The sequence below is a fragment of the Peromyscus leucopus genome, chromosome 1 (assembly GCF_004664715.2).
Source record: "Peromyscus leucopus breed LL Stock chromosome 1, UCI_PerLeu_2.1, whole genome shotgun sequence".
Lineage (NCBI taxonomy): Eukaryota > Metazoa > Chordata > Mammalia > Rodentia > Cricetidae > Peromyscus > Peromyscus leucopus.
In genome coordinates, this window is record NC_051063.1 from 178,065,607 (window position 1) to 178,087,702 (window position 22,096).

General features: G+C 39.4%; 1 protein-coding gene across 1 annotated transcript in view; it reads left to right on the plus strand.

The window, feature by feature from the left end:
- Window positions 1-8,189, plus strand: part of LOC114685239 (bile salt sulfotransferase 2-like) — a 32,355-nt gene extending 24,166 nt beyond the window's left edge. Inside the window, exon 4 of the mRNA XM_037211822.1 lies at window positions 7,908-8,189. Coding sequence (XP_037067717.1) covers window positions 7,908-8,149 — 242 coding nt within the window. The 3' untranslated portion in view covers window positions 8,150-8,189. The remainder of the gene's footprint in view (window positions 1-7,907) is intronic.
- The last annotated feature ends 13,907 nt before the right edge of the window (window positions 8,190-22,096 follow it).

Below are 22,096 nucleotides of genomic sequence, written 5' to 3' on the forward strand. Positions count from 1 at the left end.
TATATTTTACATTTCCAACTATTTTACTGAGAATTTCCTAATGTCATTTTTATAGCTGAATTAAATTTTATATTGTGTACATATTACAATCTCATCTGTTTTCAATTGATGGGCATCTAGGTTAAACCTGTTCTGTATATATTGTGAATAGATCTGCAATATGCACAAATGTTCAGTTACCTATGTATTTGTATATACCTAAGTCCTATAGTAGTGTATATCTGCCTAGTTTGAGTATATACCTAAGATTTGATAGCTGAGTCATATGGAATTTCTGTTTTCAGCTTTTTGAATGCATCCCACATTGATTTAAATAACGGCTGTGTAGTTTCCACTCCCATCACCCCTTTTTTTGTCTTTTCACAATTTTTTCTGAAAATTAAAAAAAAATAAACACTAAATATTATTGGCTATGGGTGGGTTAGGACTTCTGTTGGTCTTTTCTGTGTTGAATACACAGATTGCAAGCCCAGCACCACTTTGAGATCTTTGGCAGCAATTAAATCTACAGCTCACACATGCTTGAGCCTGTATGATAATGAGTATTCAGAGACAGGTAATGTCTGGGGGTGCTCACCAACCTAAGACAGAGTGCCTGTGTGGCCTGGGCAGGTGTCGCTATGATGGGTAAGGTTACCTGCTGATGTCCCATGCAACCTAACTTAGAAGCTCATTTTTTAGTAAAAGGGGGGACCTGTAAGGCCCTGGCCCCCATTTTGGGTAACCGTTGCCTTGTTTGCTGACCTTGACCTTGATATCCTCCCTATGCTAATTCCCTGCCGAGCTCTACCCTCCTGAATGCTTAAGGGAATTTCCTTGTCTGCATATCCTGCATATTGGGCATTAACAGCTTAGATGCAAAATTGTAAAACATCGGTAGAGAACCTCTGCCCTCCGGGGTTCTCCCATTGTGCCGTAAACCTGTATTTAAGACTTCCTCCCTCCTTCAATAAACAGCATTCAGCATTAAAAAAAAGAATCTAGAGGTAAATATCAGCCTGTATTCAGACTGCCAGCTTTTGAGCACCTTTGTCCTGTAGTGGCCTAGTATATGGTGTGACCAGGCAATTCAGGATTAATAAAGGCTGGTCAATATCCTGTGAAGATACGTAAGCATATCCACTTCCTGACATTATGAAAACATCAGGACATTTTAAATACCAGTGAGAAGATCATAGAGGCTTAGTTGTAACTTTGTGTTTTGGTCTGGGGGGAATAAGGAATGCCTGTAGTAGGAGATATGGAAAATCAACCACTGATTCTTAATAGCTCTTGAAGTATATGTAAGGCCATTGTTTATACATATGAGCTCTAGGCATTCTTAAAATCGAAAAAGAGTAAAATAAATGGTGTATTACTTCTTATTTAATAACCATAAATCTTAAGGATGTAAGCCTCTTGGTGATCTTCCATAGGGGGAGAATTTGTAATTGTTGGAGAGACATAAGAAAAGGTGCCAATATATCCTGTAGAGCTATCTGCCAATCTATAGACTCATAAGTTTCATAGTTTGATATAACTATAATATCATCTGTGTAATAAATTTATCGCAAAATATATGTATACACATACACACATATTAGGTTGGGGGACTGTGAGGAAGCTATAATTGACAGTTCTGATTATATATATATATATATATATATATATATATATATATATATATAATATATAAGAGTTCCTAATTTTATATATATATAGGAACTCTCTCAAAAAATGAGTCCTGGATAAACAGAACTCACATATCCTGCTCTGCATGTTGGCTTTGGCCTCCATCGTGGTGGCAGGGTGAGAAGGCAAGTTAAGAGCAAAATGCTGACAATCTTTAGGTTGAGGAGATATGGTAAAGAAGCAATCTTGTAAATCTATGATGATTATTTTTTGGTTTCTGGGGATGGCTGTGGGAGATGGGAAGCCAGGCTGTGAGATTCCCCTTGGCTTTAATAAATTTTATTTAATTTCTTTTAAAAACATCAACCTAGAGAAAAAAGGGTTCATTTTGCTCACAACTCCAATTTACATTCTTTTTTTTTATGAGAATCCTAGGCAGGTAGTTGAGGCAGTGTGTTCACAGGCAAGAGTAGAGTGACAATAAATGTATTTGCTCTTGCTTTCTTGCCCTCAGCTAATATTCTCTTATCTTATGCTTTCCGGAACAAACCTGAGTAGAGAATGGGGCTGCCACAATATCCTTCACCGTTTACATTATCAATTAACAATCAGGACAGTCTTTCATTGACATACTCACAAGCTTATGTGATGTAGATAATTCCTCATTAAAAAACCGTCACAAGGCAGTTACAGGTTGTGTCAAGTTAACAGTAGAAAATTTTAATGTATCATCTCTTTTCCTAAATATGGGAAATAATTTCAAACATATTTTCTATGCCTATGAACCTCAGATTTGTTTTTTTTTTTAGAGTGACAGATATCTTGGAAATCACACTCATATCTTCTTCTTATGTTATCTATGTTCTCATTGGATTGTCCCATATCTTTCAAGTTGTCTTCACATTGTGATATATTTTTTTTAGAATTTTCTTATTTATTGTGATGTGGTGTATATGTGTGCATAAGTGTGTGGGTACACAGACCTCACAGAACAGTTGGGGGAACCTGAGAAAAACTTTGAGGAGTCAGTTGTCCATTTCTAATTTATATGGTTTACAGAGACTGAGGTCTAGTCATTAGGTTTATATGATAAGCATTTTACCCATTATTATCTCATTACCCCATAATGCCTTTTTGTATCACTATTTAATTCATTTACAAGGTATCTTTTGTGTAGATCATATTGTGCTACTTTATACTTTTAATTTTGCAGTGTAACTTATTCTTTAAAATTATGTCATCATAGGAGATTGACAGATGGCTCTGGCCAAAAGCACATGATGCTTTTTAGAAGAAGCTGGTTTGTTTCCCAGCACCCTCACAGAGTGACTCTCTACTTTCTGTAACTCCAGCTTCAGTGGAAACCAACACTCTCACCTCTGTAGACACACACACAGACTTGTACTCACATAAAAACACATAAACATACAAAAATAAATATACAATAAACCATTTACAATTTATTCCACTGTCTACTAGTTTATAGAGATTTGTATATTCTCCAAATATCCATGTTTAAAATCCACTCTCTCTTTCTTTCTCCCTTTTCTGCTCCCTCTCCTCTTCCCCCAATGTATTTATTAATGAGGTCATATAATCTTGATTCATACCTTCATTTGATTTCACTCAACAGGTTGCTTTATTGATGGCAATCTTCCTTTCTATCAAATTATGAGATACCATGCTTTACATATTTGTTACTGAAAGTTCCAGACTTCCTTAGGAACTTCTTCAGGTGGCAAGTAGTTACTTGTCTGGCCATTGAACATTACTCCCCACTAACAATCAAATTTTGTGATTGTTTGTTGATGGATACAGTCACGAGGTCTCACAATTTGATACCTAACAAAGTATAACTGATGATAAATGTACAGGCTGAGCAGGATGATATAAGTCTCAATCAAAGTACTAATTCTGTAAAGATGAGTAGATCAAAAATTCAAGGCCATCCTTACTTACATACCAAGATTGAGGATAGCCTTTTGATGTGGGAATGTTTTTCTGTATACTGTGAATATGTATTGGTCTCATTTGGTTGATAAATAAAGCTGTTTGTCCTATGGAAAGGCAGCTTACAGGCTGGTGGGAAATTCAAAGAGGGAGACAGGAAGGAGAGAAGAGATGCCAGTGAGCTATCCAAAGAGCAACATGTAATGGGACACAGGTAAAGTCACAGAACATGTGATGATACATAGATTAATTGTTATGGGCTAATTTAAGATATAAAAGCTAGCTAGAAAAAAGCTTGAGCCATGTACTTGCAGTTATAATTTATATAAGCCTCTGTTTGTTTATTTGGGTCTGAGCAGCTGTAGACAAGGCAGCACACAGCATAACTTCAAGATACATTTTGTGCCAAATGTGGGGCAAGAGATTCCACCTAAAACTTGAAAAATCTTTTTTTTTTTTTAAAAAAAAAAAGAATTCTAAAAGCGGACTTAAACAGCTTCTTAGTGTGTCCCTCAGGCCAGCTGCAGCCTGTTTACTTGAGATACAGTATGATTGGTTTATAGCATGTGGGCTTTACCTGTACCATGACAGATTCCTTCCACAGTACAGGGAGGCATCTCCAAGCCATGCAGTACACTGCCTGGTGAATTTAGCTTTTGCTAGTAAGAAAAAAAAGACGCTTTGGGCTACACACTGCTGGATGGAAGCATAGACCCACTGCCTCCTGGAGTCAGTGGACAGCATGGCTTCCAGAATTATCTCTACCATGCTGAAAAGCCAAGGTGGGCAGAGTCAGCAGCCAAAGATGTCACTTCAGTACTAGCCTCTGCAATTTAAAGCATTAGATTCACAATGAGACAGATTCAGATGGGATAAACCCTAATCAGTTTACAGTGTGTGTAAAAGGTACATAGGCTTGGAAGAGAGAGGAGAAGAATATAGACAGATATATAATGAAATAAAAAGTTTAAAAAAAATAATGTCTTTAAAGAGACAGTAGAAGTAATATAAAAAAATAAGCCACATAAAGATGGAAATCATATACAGAGTCAGGATTATTTTCTCTTTGGGATTTTTAACTGCAGAAATACATTTGATTGTAAAGGCTGCTAAGTTAAACAAATATCTATATTTTAAAGTTATCTTGACTTTAAAATTTTGATCTCAGCATATGTCACTTTGGAAAGGAGGTTCTGCTTTTGTTTCCACAGGAATCAAGAGGCTATGGATTAATTCTAGGTTAAGATGGATCATATTTGATCACTTCAGATCTCCTGAACCTTAACAGATGATACCTATCAAGAAAGGTTATTAAGTCTTCACAGGACTTTAACATTATCTCATATTTTCTCAGGATCCCCCTAAGAGTACTAGTACCCTCAACCAGCAGGGTTAGTATGAGAAGCAACTCCCAAATTCCCAAAATATTGTTTGAAAAATGTTTATTTTTATTTAAGGCAGGTTGATTATAAATGCAATTTCTTTCTAAAGAAGAAAAGGCAATATTATAGATATGATAGGATGAAAGGCTAAATTATTGTTTATAAATGTTTTATATTGCTGTGGATTTTAGTTTATTGTTACAAATTTAAAATTAATTTTGTTATGCTGTATTTTTATAATCTTGTTTAAAGTATTTTGTTTGTGCAACTTATTAAAATTGTAATGTATCATTAAAAATACAGATTAATTATTAATCATCTATGATATAATCAAACTTACGGTCATGTTTGTTAAGTTGCCTAGACTTACACACACACACACACACACACACACACACACACACATATATATATTATTTCAATTAGTTAGGTAACCTTAAAACACTTCAAAGACCAACAGAAAATGACATTTAAATTGTTTTAAGAAATTTGACTTTCTAGACATTGAGACATATCTGCTCCTGGCAGCACCAATCTACTTCAGAGAATTTAATGGGCATTGAAGAAACTCATTATGGAGTTTTCTTTCTTTATGGCAAAAGTTAGCCACTGAGCAAAAAATTGCCCTTGCCTTGACTGCTTGACAGTGTTGTATAAAGTGGACATGCAGGGCCCATAGGAAGGTGACCACTTAACTTTGCAAAATGAGATGGTCCTTCAGGATAATGCTTCTCAGATTAGAGTTCCAGATATTCTACAGGATACCCAGAGGAGCAACTGAGAGACACTAGGCCTATAGACCTAATAAGGATGACCCAAATTTGTAGAGGAATTTGGGTAACTGTCCAGGTATTCAGCTATGTCTGTCATTCTAGATTTTTGGAAGTTGCTTACAATGCATTTCCTTCTGGGGTGTGTGATATGGTTGAAAACTATATCTATAATTATAATTTTCTTTCATTATGATAAAAGAGCTATTAGATATGAAACCTTAAACTCAAAAGTAAAGGAGAGAATATTGTCTTTAATTTTACAAAATACAAAAAGACTAGATATTGTAACTGCAATTAATGCTTGAGAACTCTTTTGTTATTTGTAATTTTAATAGGTTAAAGTAAAAAACTTCCTTTTCTTTAGACAGAAAAAGTGAAGTAGTGGGGGAATGTCTTTCTGTACACTGTAAATATGTTTTGCTCTGATTGGTTGATAAATAAAGACATTTGGCCTATAGCAAGGCAGCTTAAGAGGCAGGCAAGTAATTCAAAGAGAGATCCAGGAAGAAGGAGAGAAGAGATGTCAGTGAGACAACCAAAGAGCAACATATAATGGGATGTAGTTAAAACCACAGAATATCGGGTGATACATAGATGAGTAGTTATTGGAAAATTAAAGATAAAAAAGCTAGCTAGCAAAAAGCTTGAGCCATCTTGATCCTGTTATAGTTAATATAAGCCACTGTGTGTTTACTGGGGGATGATAGTGGGAGAGATGTGTCCCAACTGCCTCAAGGCCAGGACACAGGAAATCTTCCAACTATAGCCTTGTTGGCATACCCTTAACAATTCATATCCCAAACAAATATATTTATTTATTTATTTATTTTTTAATATATATTTTATTTTACAATACCATTCAGTTCTACATATCAGCCATGGGTTCCCCTATTCTCCCCCTCCCACCCAGTCCCCTTACCCTCAGCCTACCCCCAATTCTCACCTCCTCCAGGAAAAGTCCTCCCCCAAGGACTGCGATCAACCTGGTAGACTCAGTCCAGGCAGGTCTAGTCCCTTCCTCCCAGACTGAGCCAAGTGTCCCTGCATAAGCTCCAGGTTTCAAACAGTCAACTCATGCAATGAGCCCAGGACTTGGTCCCACTGCCTAGTTGCCTCCCAAATTGATCAAGCCAATCAACTGGCTCACCTATTCAGAGGGCCTGATCCAGCTGGGGCCCCTCAACCTTTGGTTCATAGTTCATGTGTTTCTATTCATTTGGCTATTTTTTTCAATAATTGAGTAAAACTGAAATTTATTATAAGCCACAGTCGTCCTAGGGACCTCCATGCTATATATATAGCCTCTATGGTTCTATGGGTTGTGGTCTGATTGTTCTTTATTTTATATCTAGAATCAACCTATGAGTGAGTACATACCATGACTGTCTTTCTGGGTTTGGGTTACCTCACTCAGGATGATTTTTCCTAGTTCCATCCATTTGCCTGCAAATTTCATGTTTTCATTGTTTTTCTCTGCTGAGTAGTACTCCACTGTGTATATGTACCACATTTTTCCCATCCATTCTTCCATTGATGGTCATCTAGGTTGTTTCCAGGTTCTGGCTATTACAAATAGTGCTGCTATGAACATAGGTGAGCATGTATCTTTATGGTATGAATCAGCATTCCTAGGGTATATGCCCAAGAGTGGGATGGCTGGGTCTTGAGGTAGTTCGACTCCTAATTTTTTGAGAAACCGCCATACTAATTTCACAGTGGTTGTACAAGTTTACATTCCCACCAACAGTGGAGGAGTGTTCCCTTTGCTCCACATCCTCTCCAACATTGGTTGTCATTGGTGTTTTTGATCATAGCCATTCTAACAGGTGTAACGTGGTATCTTGTTGGAGACCGACTCTGGACAGCTGTGCCTTGAACCTTGTGTTACCTGCCACGATTTATCAAGCCTCATGTAAATAAGAGGCTTTTAGTCTAACCTAGGAATGTAGGATTAAATAAACCTCTTTAAATCAGCTAGCTGCAGGGGCCTGGGACCAAAGCGACCTCCTGCTGACCCTCCTTAGGAATTTTCTTTGTCCTCTCCTCACTCCTGCTCCCCCTCCCTACCTGAAGCCCTGTTTATAAGCTCTAACACCAGTCAATAAAGTGAGGCCTTGACGCAACTCAGACTGACTCTGTCTTTCTTCACCCGCTTGGTCTCCTTTCCCTCTCGCCCCCCATTGATTCACAGGTGGTCCCTCCTCGAGACCCTCGAATAACCTGGCCTGCTGGACGGGTCAAGTGGTGCCCGAACGTGGGGCTCGAGGCACGGCGGCTCACTACTGGACGGCAAAGAGAAAACGTGGTCTGGCCAGACTCACTAGGGTAGAGGTGCCCCAACAGCATCACTCGTGCGCCGCGGGCAGCCTTGAGGTAAGTGCCGTTCATCAATCAATGGGTAAAGCACTCTCTAAAGAGGCTCTCTTCATTTAGGAAATGAAGATTTCAGGGAGAGGGGAATAAGAGTCAAAAAGAAAGAAAGAAAAAAAGATTTAATTAAGTTTTTCTGTTTCGTGGAAGAAAAATGTCCCTGGCTGGTTATTAATGGCCCGGGCATCCACCCTTTGACGTGGAATAAAGTCAGAAAGGATATCAATAACTTGCTTAAGGATGGAGAGAATGTCCCCGATGCATTCTTTAGTTCTATGGAGTAATCAGAGATGTTTTATAGGATTCAGAAAAGAATAGTAGGGTGTCACATCTTCTGGCACTTGCTGAGGACCTATTAAACGATGTGTCCATCCCAAAAGACGGTAAGAATGAGGTTGCCACAAATCACATTGAACAAAAGACCAAAAGACCCCACCGGGACCCTCAAGGGTCCAGAGGTTTATTGACATCTACCGGTAAGAGCGCTCTCTGTCTTGTCTCTGTCTCTGTCTTGTCTCGTTAAGTTTTGTGCCAGTCGACTGATTTGTACTTTGCAGGCTCATTGGGACAGACGTGTCCGGACAGTGATCCTGGGAGGGAAAGAGAGATATCTCATTCCCTGATTTGGGCAAGGGAACCCCTAGTCCCGAGCCATTTGGGGCCAACTCAGAGGTGACCATTTGATTTTAGGAGTCTCCTCCAGGGAGTGCTCAGGAAAGGAGCATCTTTGGGTACCTTTCCCCATGGTGGGAGGAAGTGCCACTTTGTATTTTGTCCCGGGAAATTGTTAGAGCCATTTTGTGGGTTTTTTTTTTTGTATGTTTTATTGTGGTCATTGTTACTTTACACTCTGTTTCTCTTCCAAGAAATAAGGTGCATGTCTGACTGACAGGGATATGAAAGCACCCTGATGTCTGTTTGATCAAGGACAGAGATCCTCAGTCTGGATTGGTTTTGGTGTGATTGAGACTGGAGGGTCACTCTCCACAGAGCACATCAGGCTGTCATTGTTCTTGGAGTTTTGTTGGTTGTCTCGTAGGGGCAAAGTTTTTCTTTCGTGTGCCCTTGGTCTTGTGTGTAGTGTGTTAACTGTTCTCATTGTTGACTTGACTGTGACGGACGCTATGGGACAGTCCCCTTCTTCTCCACTAGACCTTTGCCTAGCCCACCAGAAGGATGTGCGAGCCACAATCGAGGGGCTTGCTTGCTGTGAGTGAGGCCATCATCATCTCAGTGCTGATGTGCTGGTACTTGAATTGTCTGTGTAAAGGTCATCTGTTTCTGCTACTCACCTCCCTCCCTCCCTTGCTCTCTTGCTATCAGGACTGCAGGCAGCTGGCTGCTCTCACGAGGGTGGGGGTGCGTGCTCTGGGTACAGGCGGGCTAAGATTCTCATGTCTTGCTCTGGACAGGACAATGGCTGCCTGCAACTGACAAAACTGTGTGAACACTGAACAGAGAATCTGACTTTAGTCAGAGGAGTTAACAAAAACTTTTTTTCAGGAACACTGGCAGCCAAGGACATACTTTATGACCACTGCTCCCCCTCCCTTCCTTTACTGTGATAACTTCAAAGTCTCTTCTGCCAGCCAGGAATTTCTCTTGTTAACCCTTTTCTGTCCTGATTGTGAAACCTCAGTAACCACCCCCCAACTTCATCCCCTACAGACAAAGAGAAGCTAAAACCAGGATTCTTAAATGCAGATAAGAACTTAGACGCCTTTTTCCAGGTGGCTTTATCAACTACAGAAACTTAAGAAAACACAGAGTTAGGATATATGACCATCGACAGAGACTAAGTGGTCATAAAACATCCCAAACTCCCCAAACTCCCCAAACCCGGGAGACAGCTCATAAAACTCCTAAACACGGTTGCTAAACAAATGAGAAACAAAGATAACATGAAAAACTACTGATATAAACCTAAAAGAGGGATGTGGGTGGTGGGAGATGAATTATGTGGTCTGTGCTAGCCTCAGTGCTCCTTCCAACCTCCCTGCTGTGTGTGTGAGAGAGGTTTAGAAAGAGCCCCCCTGCCGAGGCTTGTAAACTTCATTTGAATAAACCTTGCTTTTGCATTCTGTACCTGAGGTCTCTGATGGCTTCTTTGGGGATGAGACCGAGACCTGGGCATAACACTGATATTGCTTAAAAAAGAAATGTTAAATTACCAGTTCAAGATACTGGGGAAATTATGCTTTTGTTTCCACAGGAAAAGTAAAAATTTACATGGGTTTTGGTCATTTGAGTTCAATGTGTTATAAATACTTGCCATCATTTAAGAAAACTGGTTTCAAATTATTGTTGGTTAAGATAAAAGTTTAAATAAATGATTTTTTGACATGAGGAAACAGTTTAAAATGTAAAAATTTAAAGGCTTAAACATGTCATGAGGGTTTGAAAAAAAATATAATGAAACTTTAAGGTCTAACTTTAAAGTTTAAGTAAACATGTTTCAGATTTCTTTCTCTTGCTATTCTGCTGTTACATGGAGACTCCAAAGGGTCATAGTCTTAAAAATGTCTGTCTATTCTACAGGTATGAATGAAAATGTGGCCACATGTATGTTTGGTTTTGAATGTCTGAGTTTGCATGCATGTCCTTCTGTGTTAAGGAATACAAGTTAATACTAGTCATCTGGCTATCCAGATACTAGTTTAAAGCATAAACGGTTCTATTTAAATAAAAACAAACTGAGAGGTATATTTGACTAATATATCTATAGGAGAACAAATTAGCCTGGTCATTATTACCAAACTTAGAGATATTTTCAAGATTAGGCCTAGATTTGTTTGGCTCAGATACATTTAATAGATAATGGTCCTCAAACCTGTCAATGATCTGATAAATATGACATTTAAATTATTTGATTAAAAACTTACTATCGGAAACAGAGACTCCTAGCTCCCCAGCTCCTAGCAATGACTCCCAAGGTCTCCAAAGAAGATATAGAATGACAAGAAGATGCCACCTGAATTGCGAATGACACTGACCACAGGGCAAGATGCCCCAATGCAACACCTGCCTCCAGGACCCAGCCCAGACTATGGACAAGTAGTAGGACACTGTCAGTCCTCCATGTCCCTATTTCACAGAAAAGGTACTCTGCCTTATGGGCTTGATGGTGGTAGAAGTTTGATGTTGTTCTGACTGGTACTTCCAACGCTATAGAGACCTGGGTAGGGATTGATCACTGTAATTTATAGGATTGGAAGCTTCTTGGTCTGCACTCAGATATAGTTTATCCTTCTCAGATTTCTGATAGTACTGATGGCTAGCTCTAACTTTGTCAGCATGGCACCATCAGCCAGATCCTTCTGCAAGGCCATAGCTAGCCTTTTAGCTCACTTTAAAAGAAAATGTTCTAAGATGTAAAAATTTAAATAAATCATAAAGGTTCGGGTATGAGTCTAAAATAAGATATGTTTCAGATTACTCTCCTGTTCTATGGTTCAGAGCTTAACATTTAGGAGTCCTGATGAGCAGATAGAGCAATGACCACTTACTGTTCAGTCACAAGCTCAACCTTTTGGATTTGTTTTAGATGTCATCTAGATATGTCTAAATGTAAACCTAAAAGTGCTTTTCACCAGGCCAAAATCTCTGTCCAACTTACATCTGGCTTTCTGGACAGAAGTAAAATGCCCAAACCTGTAGTTCTTGTTGGGACTCAAAGGTATAAGTCTACTTCTGCTGTTTTACAGATACCCATTATCTGCTTTGTCTACAATATGGATTTCAGTACAGATTGGTAATACTAATGTATCTAAAACTTTTATGTCATTCTGCAAAAAGGCCTCAAAGGATCAAAAGAGTCATAAAAACATAGACCCACTCCACAGAGGTCGAAAGAACCCCAGATAAGTATACCTAAAGATGGTATTTTTCCTCTCTCCTGGTCTTGGGATTAGTGCTTTCCCCATTACTAAGGGTATAAACCTAAGGGTTCCAAATAAATTCATAAATATTAACCTCTGTTCCTAGTTTAAATCTGTCTCAACAGATTTCTACTTGCCTGGCAGACACCTCCAAGTTTCAGTTGCTGACTCCACCACTCCAGATGACTGTGGACTCCGGGCATGCTATAGGCTAACGTGGACCAGTCCAGCTAACATGATTCTTCTCTGTCCCTATGGGGTCAGGCAGCTACATGCTACTGACAAATGCCCCCTGCCCAGTCTTTGACCAGCTTTTCAGCCTTTTAGGGGAGGGGCCCTGATAACGGCGCCCCAATGCCAGCTTGAAGCCGCTCCAGAAGAGAACACATCGTCCCATTTTCCTTGTTCAAAAGAGGCTGAAATGCTGGGTCAAAAGAAAACTCCCTGGCATAGAGACAAGATGGCTAATTGTACATGAACTATGCCATTACAGGCCATGAGTTACTAAAATAGGCCATGAGTTACCAAATGTAATGCCATAATTTTAAGATTAAAATTTGCCAAAAATAAAATGGGGGAATGAAAGACCCTAGCCCTTCAGGCTTACACCCCCAAGCCTCAGAAAAAGAAAAAACTTCAAGCACCAGGAAATGAGAAACTAAAAATCTAGTTCCAAGGGCAACCTGACTTAGCCATTGTTGAATCTCCCCTGCAACCATATAACTATGTAAAGAGATTTCTGTTAAGAGATGTGCTCAACTGTGACTGGGATAGTTGCAGGTGTTCCAGGAAGGACCACCGTGACCTGTGTGTAAACTCCACCCCCGCCTTGATACCCCTCCCCCCTTGAGGTTTCAGGAAAAATGTACCTGTTGATGCAAATTACCCATCTGTGATCACTCTGTACCCAGACCATGATCTTGTGAAACGAAATTGTATGGGAATTGTAACCTTATGGGTTTTTCCTTTATTAGCCTTTATGGGGCTGCAGTAAGATGTGGCTCTTGCTCTTAGGAGCAGGGTTTGCCCTTCTATATAGAAGCTTTAAAGAATCCCCTTGGCTTTCTACCCTGATCCCCACACTCCTGGCACCCCTGATTATTTTCCTTCTCCTTCTCATTACCTTTGGTCCCTGGGCCTTTCAGCGGTTGACTCAGTTTATCAAAAATCAGATTGATTTGGCCTTACCACGACACGTCTTGATTCATTATCACAGAGTAGATTCCTAGGAGGCCAGCCAGGAGCCCCATCAAGGACTCAGATTCAGTGTCCTAAAGCCCTAACGTCTTGCAAGAGAGTACTCAATGACAGGAATAGTACAGGGCCCACGCAGGAGAAAACAGCGTACAGAGGTCGTTGAGACCGGCTCAACATGGCACCTGCCGTGCGTGGGAGTCCCCCTGTATAACCTAAGACAGAGGCTCTCTAGGACCTCCGCAATCCCGATCTTATGGACTTGGTCCATTTTTGAGAAAAGAGGGGGAACTGTTGGAGACCGACTCTGGACAGCTGTGCCTTGAACCTTGTGTTACCTGCCACGATTTATCAAGCCTCATGTAAATAAGAGGCTTTTAGTCTAACCTAGGAATGTAGGATTAAATAAACCTCTTTAAATCAGCTAGCTGCAGGGGCCTGGGACCAAAGCGACCTCCTGCTGACCCTCCTTAGGAATTTTCTTTGTCCTCTCCTCACTCCTGCTCCCCCTCCCTACCTGAAGCCCTGTTTATAAGCTCTAACACCAGTCAATAAAGTGAGGCCTTGACGCAACTCAGACTGACTCTGTCTTTCTTCACCCGCTTGGTCTCCTTTCCCTCTCGCCCCCCATTGATTCACAGGTGGTCCCTCCTTGAGACCCTCGAATAACCTGGCCTGCTGGACGGGTCAGTATCTCAGAGTCATTTTGATTTGCATTTCTCTGATGATTAAGGATGTTGAGCATTTCTTTAAATGTCTTTCAGCCATTTGTAGTTCTTGTTTTGTGAATTCTCTGTTTAGCTCTTTAGCCCATTTTTTAATTGGACTGTTCAGTACTTTGATGTCTAGTTTCTTGAGTTCTTTTTATATTGTGGAGATCAATCCTCTGTCAGATGTGGGGTTGGTGAAGATCTTTTCCCATTCTGTTGGCTGTCTTTTTGTCTTATTGACTGTGTCTTTTGCCCTGCAAAAGCTTCTCAGTTTCGAGAGGTCCCATTTATTTATTGTTGTGCTCAGGGTCTGTGCTGTTGGTGTTTTATTTAGGAAATGGTCTCCGCTGCCAATGCGTTCAAGAGTGCTTCCTATTTTCTTTTCTATTAAGTTTAGTGTAACAGGATTTATGTTTAGGTCTTTGATCCACTTGGACTTGAGTTTTGTGCATGGTGACAGATATGGAGCTATTTGAAATCTTTTACATATTGACATCCAGTTATGCCAGCACCATTTGTTGAAGATACTTTCTTTTTTCCATTGTATAGTTTTGGCTCCTTTGTCAAAAACCAGGTTTTCATATGTGCATGGATTAATGTCAGGGTCTTCAATTCAATTCCATTGGTCCATATGTCGGTTTTTATACCAGTACCAAGCTGTTTTCATTACTATAGCTTTATAGTAGAGTTTGAGGTCAGGGATGGTGATGCCTCCAAGTGTTGCTTTGTCGTATAGGATTCTTTTAGCTATCCTGGGTCTTTTGTTTTTCCATATAAAGTTGAGTATTTTTCTTTCCAAGTCTGTGAAGAATTGTGTTGGTATTTTGATGGGGATTGCATTGAATCTGTAGATTGCTTTTGGTAAGATTGCCATTTTTACTATGTTAATCCTACCTATCCATGAGCATGGTAGATCCTTCCATTTTCTGATATCTTCTTTAATTTCTTTCTTTAGAGATTTAAAGTTCTTATCAAAAAGGTCCTTCACTTGTTTAGTTAGTGTTATCCCAAGGTATTTTATATTATTTGTGGCTATTTTAAGGGGTGATGTTTCTCTGACTTCGTTCTCAGCCATTTTATCATTTGTGTATAGGAGGGCTACTGATTTTTTTGAGTTGATCTTGTATCCTGCCACTTTACTGAAGGAGTTTATCAGATGTAGGAGTTCCCTGGTAGAGTTTTTGGGGTCACTTATGTATACTATCATATCATCTGCAAATAGTGAAAGTTTGACTTCTTCCTTGCCAATTTGTATCCCTTTGATCTCCTTTTGTTGTCTTATTGCTCTAGCTAGAACTTCTAGTACTATATTGAATAAATATGGGGAGAGTGGACAGCCTTGTCTTGTTCCTGAATTTAGTGGTATCGCTTTGAGTTTCTCTCTATTTAATTTGATGTTTGCTGTTGGCTTGCTATAAATTGCTTTTGTTATGTTTAGAAATGTGCATTGTATTCCTGATCTTTCTAAGAACTTTATCATGAAGGGGTGTTGGATTTTGTCAAAGGCTTTTTCAGCATCTAAGGAGATGATCATGTGTTTTTTTTTCTTTCAGTTTGTTAATATGGTGCATTACATTGACTGATTTTCTTATGTTGAACCACTCTTGCATCTCTGGGATGAATCCTACTTGATCATGGTGGATAATTGTTCTGATGTGTTCTTGGAGTCTGTTTGCCAGTATTTTATTGAGTATTTTTGCATCAATGTTCATGAGGGAGATCGGTCTCTAGTTCTCTTTCTTTGTTGCATCTTTGTGTGGTTTGGGTATCAGGGTAATTGTAGCCTCATAAAAAGAGTTTGGTAGTGTTCCTTCTGTTTCTATTGTGTGGAACACTTTGAAGAGGATTGGTATTAGTTCTTCTTTGAAAGTCTGGTAGAATTCTGCACTGAAACCATCTGGTCCTGGGCTTTTTTTGGTTGGAATACTTTTGATGACTGATTCTATTTCTTTGGGGGCTATTGGTCTATTTAAATGGTTTATCTGGTCTTGATTTAATTTTGGTATGTGGTATTTATCCAGGAACTTGTCCATTTCTTCCTGGTTTTCCATTTTTTTTTGAGTACAGGTTTTTGAAGTATGATCTGATGATTCTCTGGATTTCCTCGTTGTCTGTTGTTATGTCTCACTTTTCATTTCTGATTTTGTGAATTTGGGTGCTCTCTCTTTTCCTTTTGGTTAAGTTGGCTAGGGGTTTGTCTATCTTGTTGATTTTTTCAAAGAACCAACTCTTCGTTTCCTTGATTTTTTGTATTGTTCTCTTGTTTTCTATTTTATTGATTTCAGCCCTCAATTTGATTATTTCCTGGTGTCTATTTCTCCTGGGTGAGTTTGTTTCTTTTTGTTCAAGAGCTTTAAGTTGTGCTGTTAATTCATTGGTTTGGAATTGCTCCATCTTCTTCATGTGTGCATTTAGAACTATGAATTTTCCTCTTAGCACTGCTTTCATAGTGTCCCATAAATTTGGGTATGTTGTACTTTCATTTTCATTGAATTCTAGGAACTCTTTAATTTCTTTCTTTATTTCTTCCTTGACCCATTGATGTATCAGGTGGGTATTATTCAGTTTCCATGAGTTTGTGGGTTTTCTATAATTTTTGTTGCTGTTGAGGTCTAACTTAAGGCATGGTGGTCTGATAAGATGCAGGAGGTTATTCCAATTTTTTTGTATCTGTTGAGATTTGTTTTGTGTCCAAGCATGTGGTCAATTTTTGAGAAGGTTCCATGGGGTGCTGAGAAGAAGGTATATTCTTTTGTGTTAGGATGGAATATTCTGTAGATATCTATTAGGTCCATTTGAGTCATAACATCTGCTAGGTCTTTTATTTCTTTGTTAAGTTTCATTCTGGTAGATCTATCTTTTGGTGAGAGTGGTGTGTTAAAATCTCCCACTACTAATGTGTGGGGTTTGATGTGCGTTTTCACCTTTAGTAGTGTTTCTTTTATGAATGTGGGTGCTTTTCTATTTGGAGCATAAATGTTTAGAATCGAGACTTCATCTTGGTGGATTTTTCCCATGATAAATATGTAATGTCTATCCTGATCTCTTTTGATTGATTTTAGTTTGAAGTCTATTTTATTAGATATTAGGATAGCTACACCAGCTTGTTTCTTAGGTCCATTTGCTTGGAAAGCCTTTTCCCAGCCCTTTACTGAGAGGTAGTGTCTGTCTTTGAAGTTAAAGTGTGTTTCTTGTATGCAGCAGATGGATGGGTCTTGTTTTCTTATCCATTCTGTTAGCCTGTGTCTTTTTATAGGTGAGTTGAGACCATTGATATTGATGGATATTAATGACAGTGATTGTTAATTCCTGTTATGTTTTGTGGTTGTGTTGTGTTGTCCTTCTGTGGTGTATGTTGTTGTAGGATTATCTATTGCTTGATTTTTCATGGATGTGTTTAGCTTCTTTGGATTGGATTTTCCCTTCTAGTGCTTTCTGTAGGGCTGGGTTTGTGGACAGGTATTGATTAAATCTGGTTTTATCCTGGAATATTTTGTTTACTCCACCTATGGTGATTGAGAGTTTTGCTGGGTATAATAGTCTGGTTTGGCATCCATGGTCTGTTAGTGTCTGCATGAGATTTGTTCATGATCTTCTAGCTTTCATAGTCTCTATTGTATATTCTGGTGTTATTCTGATGGGTTTGCCTTTATATGTTACTTGGTCTTTTTCCTTTGCAGCTCTTAATATTTTTTCTTTGTTCTGTGTTTTTAGTGTTTTGATTTTTATGTGGCGAGGGGCCTTTTTTTTTGGATCCAGCCTATTCGGTGTTCTGTAAGTTTCTTGTATCTTTATAGGTATTTCTTTCTTTAGGTTAGGAAAGTTTTCTTCTATGATTTTGTTGAATATATTTTCTGTGCCTTTGAGTTGGTATTCTTCTCCTTCTTCTATCCCTATTATTCTTAGGTTTGGTCTTTTCATGGTGTCCCAAATTTCCTGGATGTTTTGTGTTACGACTTTTTTTCTTTAATGTTTTTTTTTTGACTGACGCATCTATTTTCTCTATCGTGTCTTCAGTGTCAGAGATTCTCTGTTCCATCTCTTGCAATCGGTTGGTTATGCTTGTTTCTGTAGTTCCTGTTCGTTTAGTCAGGATTTCTATTTCCAGCATTCCCTCAGCATGTGTTTTCTTTATTGACTCCAATTCATTTTTCAGATCTTGTAATGTTTCTTTCATCTGTTTAATTGCTTTTTCTTGGCTTGATTTGATTTTTTCCCATTTTTTGTTTGTTTTTTCTTCTATTTCTTTAAGGGAGTTTTTTATTCCCCCTTTAATGGAGTTTTCATTTCCTCTTTAAGTAAAGTTTTTATTTTCTCTTTGAGGGAATGTTTTATTTCTTCTTTAAGGGCCTCTATCATCTTCTTAACGTCATTTTTATGGTTGATTTCTTCTGTTTATTCTGTCTTGGTATGTTCAGATCTTCCAGGTGTAGAATCACTAAGTTCTGATGTTGCTATAGAGGTCTTTATGTTGTTGCTTGTATTTTTGCACTGGCGTCTACTCATCTCTTCCTCTGTGCGGTGCAAGTGGTGTCTGTGTCTGAGAGTACCTCTCTTGTTCTAATTTTTAGTCTTCGTTTAGTAGGGGTTCTTGGTTAAATTGGTGCTATTGGGCTATTTCTTCAGGGGCAGCTGATTTCAGTCGGTGAAGTATATACTTATGATTCTGTTGATCTGGTTTGGTGGCTGGGCAGAACCTTCTTCTGTGTTCCCAGAAAACGTTTTGTTCATTTGTCAACTCCTCAGCTGATCTTGTTTATTCAGACTTCAAACTGTAGGCATCTGAATCCTCTCCCAGATGGGTTTCAGCTGAGTTGGGTAGTCTCACCAACACCTCCAAGTTGTTGGGTTTTGCAGGATCAGCAGTTGGGCCCTGGGTTGTCCTCAGACAGAATGTTCAGATTCGTTCTGGTTCTGTCCCACAGAGATAGCTTCTTCCCCAGGTGTTGGGGTTAGAGGTGTCCCTGTTACAAGCTGCATCTGCTTGTCTCCGTCCCTGTGCCTGTCTACCTCTGTGGTCTGCCTCCAGGCCTGTATGTCCCTGTCAGTTGCCGCGGGGTCTGTCTGCCTCTGCGGGCCACCGCTGGGCCTGTATGTCTCTGCCAGCTGCCGCTGGGCCTGTATGTCTCTGCCGGCTGCAGCCGCGGGCCTACCTACCTCTGCTTGTCACTGCTGCCAGGCCCGTCAACTCTGCGGGCTGCCAGCAGGCCTGTATGTCTCTACTGGTTGCCGCTGGGCCTGAATGTCCCTGTTGGCCCTGCTGCCGCCACCACTGGGCCCGTCTACCTCCGCGGGCTGCTGCCACAGGCTTACCTGCATCTGCTTGTCTCCACCGCTGGGCCTGTCTACCTCTGTGGGCTGCCGCTGGGCCTTAATGTCTCTGATGGCTGCTGCCAGGTCTGAATGTGTGTGCCAGCTGCCGCAAGGCCTGAATGTCCCTGTGGGCCGCTGCTGGGCCTGTCTACCTCTGCGGGCTGCCACTGGGCCCATCTACCTCTGCGGGCCACCGCTGGGCCCATCTACCTCTGTGAGCCGCCTCCGCCGGTCTACCTGCATCTGCTTGTCTCTACCGCCAGGCCTGTCTACCTCTGTGGGCTGCCGCTGGGCCTGAATGTCTCTGCTGGCTGCCACCGGGCCTGAATGTCCCTGTTGGCCCACAAATACAATTTAAAACACCTTCCAAAGCAGAACTACTGTTAATCATTAATAATTTTATCATTGGCTTGTTTTTGGTGCCCTTACTAACATGCAACTGGTTTTTCATTTTGAGGGTCTGTTGTATTTCAAGTTGACCCAAAATTCATTATGTAATTGAAAATAACATTGAATCTCTGGTCTTTTGGCTCTGCCTTCTGAATTTTGGAATTACCTATGTGTGACAACATTTCACTTGGCTTCTAGATTTTCCTTTTATGCATGTAGATATGTATGTTTTTGATGATGTGGATGCAAATGTGACAATGTATGAATTCTTGTGCTAGAGACAGATGATAATAGCAGGTGTTGAAACTTGATTTCTACTTTGTTTGAGACACTCTTCTTTTTCTTGTTCATCCCTGTGTGGCAATTAGCAAGTCTCAAGCTTGTGGGCATTCTCCTGTCCCCACCTCCCATGTCACAGAAGGGGTTCTAAACCATGTTTGAATGTTTTTTGAGGTTTCAAACTCAAGTCTTGCATACAAAGCAAATGATTTCTATTGAGCTATCACATGAACACACTTTCACTCTCTTTACGTGACTTAATTCTCTCATATATTATGCAATTCACTTTATCTCTACACATTCTTTGTAGATAATTTACCCCCACCAGGTTTCAATAAAATCTTATTCTCTGAATTTATGTATCCTACTGCTCTGACACTGGCTTAAGTCTTACCTTCTCTCCTGGCTTGATTCAGTTGGTTCTTCAGATAATGGGGAACAATGCAAGCCTGCAATGGAGGGTGAGGGATGAAGAGACAGTACAACTAGACCATGAACAGTTAGGACTATCTGACTATTGAAAACACATCACAGTAGTACTAGGATGTAAATGAAGCATTGGGTTGAATATGGAAGGCTATGCCTTGAACATCTGTAGTTGTCTGTGTTTTAGAGTCTTTGGTCTTAAGGAGTCACTATCCAGAAGTTGTGGAACCTTAGAGGTGGTTTAAGTGGGAAGAGATATCCCTCAGAAAGGGTTAATAGAGTTCTCTAGACATGATGGTAATAAAAAGTCTCAAGCTGGACATGCTCAGAATGCTCTGGCTTCCTGTACTGTGGTGATCACATTTTACCAACTCATGCCTTTGTCACTGCTACTTGCCAATAGGATGTCTCCTCATGGCATCAGAAGTAAATCTGTGAGGTGATGGGTTTAGTGATGAAGTGGATTTTATTTGCTTGCTAACTGTGTGTGTGTGAGAGAGAGAAAAAATATCATCATTACCATGAAGCCCAGCCTTCAGGAGCTCAAGTAATGAGGGAGAAGCCATGGAGTTAGCAAACTAATCACTTAACTTGACTTTACTATCCGATGGTATAAAACTTAATTATCTGAGGCCAGAGAAAGGATTAAATTTAACTCTCTTGGGACAGCAAAAAAGATGGAAACATACACAATCATTTGTATTTTTCCATCATTTTCTCTCTGTTCTTCTTTATTTTTCTCTTATAGCTTATATATCTGAACAAAATGTCTCAGGCATTATAAAACTTACAATGTGGTTACATTCTAATTTTCAAGTGAATGACTACAATGAATACAGTTAGGAAATACGATTTCCAAATTCCCTTAAATGATTAAACATCCTACATATTATAGATGTAAAACAAATTATCCCAAGAACCCACATATATTCACATCCAAGCAACTTGGTGTAGACTAACAATATAAGCAAGTAAGATATTTCTCAGCCAGTCTTTCCCTAGGAGGCTGGAATTTGTGGATATAAAGGAAGGATAAACTATATTATTACTTATCTTGAATGGTAATCTTATAAAGAATCCTAAAAGAATCACAAACATATATATATATATATATATATTTCTGTCTTTTAAATACTCAGATTGTGTATTCATTTATCAATAGCTTTTTTGTATCAGGAAGCAGAGGGCATAAATGAGCATTAATTAATCACAATATTTGAATTAACTATCAGGATTTAATGAATTAAGAAATTAATCAAAATCTTTGATTGCCAACATATCCTAACAAGAAAGATCCATCTGCTAATACTAATCAGGCTGCTTTGTTCTTGTTTCTTGACCTCTATGAGTCCCTCATTGAACTATGTGCCTTTCTAAATTTTAGATAGTTTCCACAGGTTTTTCATCTCAAAGTTATTAACAAAAATATCTTATCCTATTTGTAAGTCATATTGAAAGCTTTGTTTTAGCTATGATGCTCACTTAAGTCAATGAACATGTCTCTCAGCATTAAGATTAAAAGAACTTGAGCTAGCTTAACTTCTGGGACACAATTGTGTTGTTGTTTCTTTTTTACTCTTTTGTGTGGTCTACCACCCTGCTACCAAGTAAATCACACAATAAGCCTTATTCTTACTTGTTAGTACCTGGCCTTAGTTTGAGTTGTTTCTTGCCAGCTTTTATTAACTTCAATTATCTCATCTACCTTTTGCCTTTGGTATTTTCCCATTCTCTTACACCTACCTGTAAAGCTTACTCTTACTCTTACTCCTACTGGGACTAACTGTGTATCTGGGTGGCTAAACTCTGATGTTCTCCTT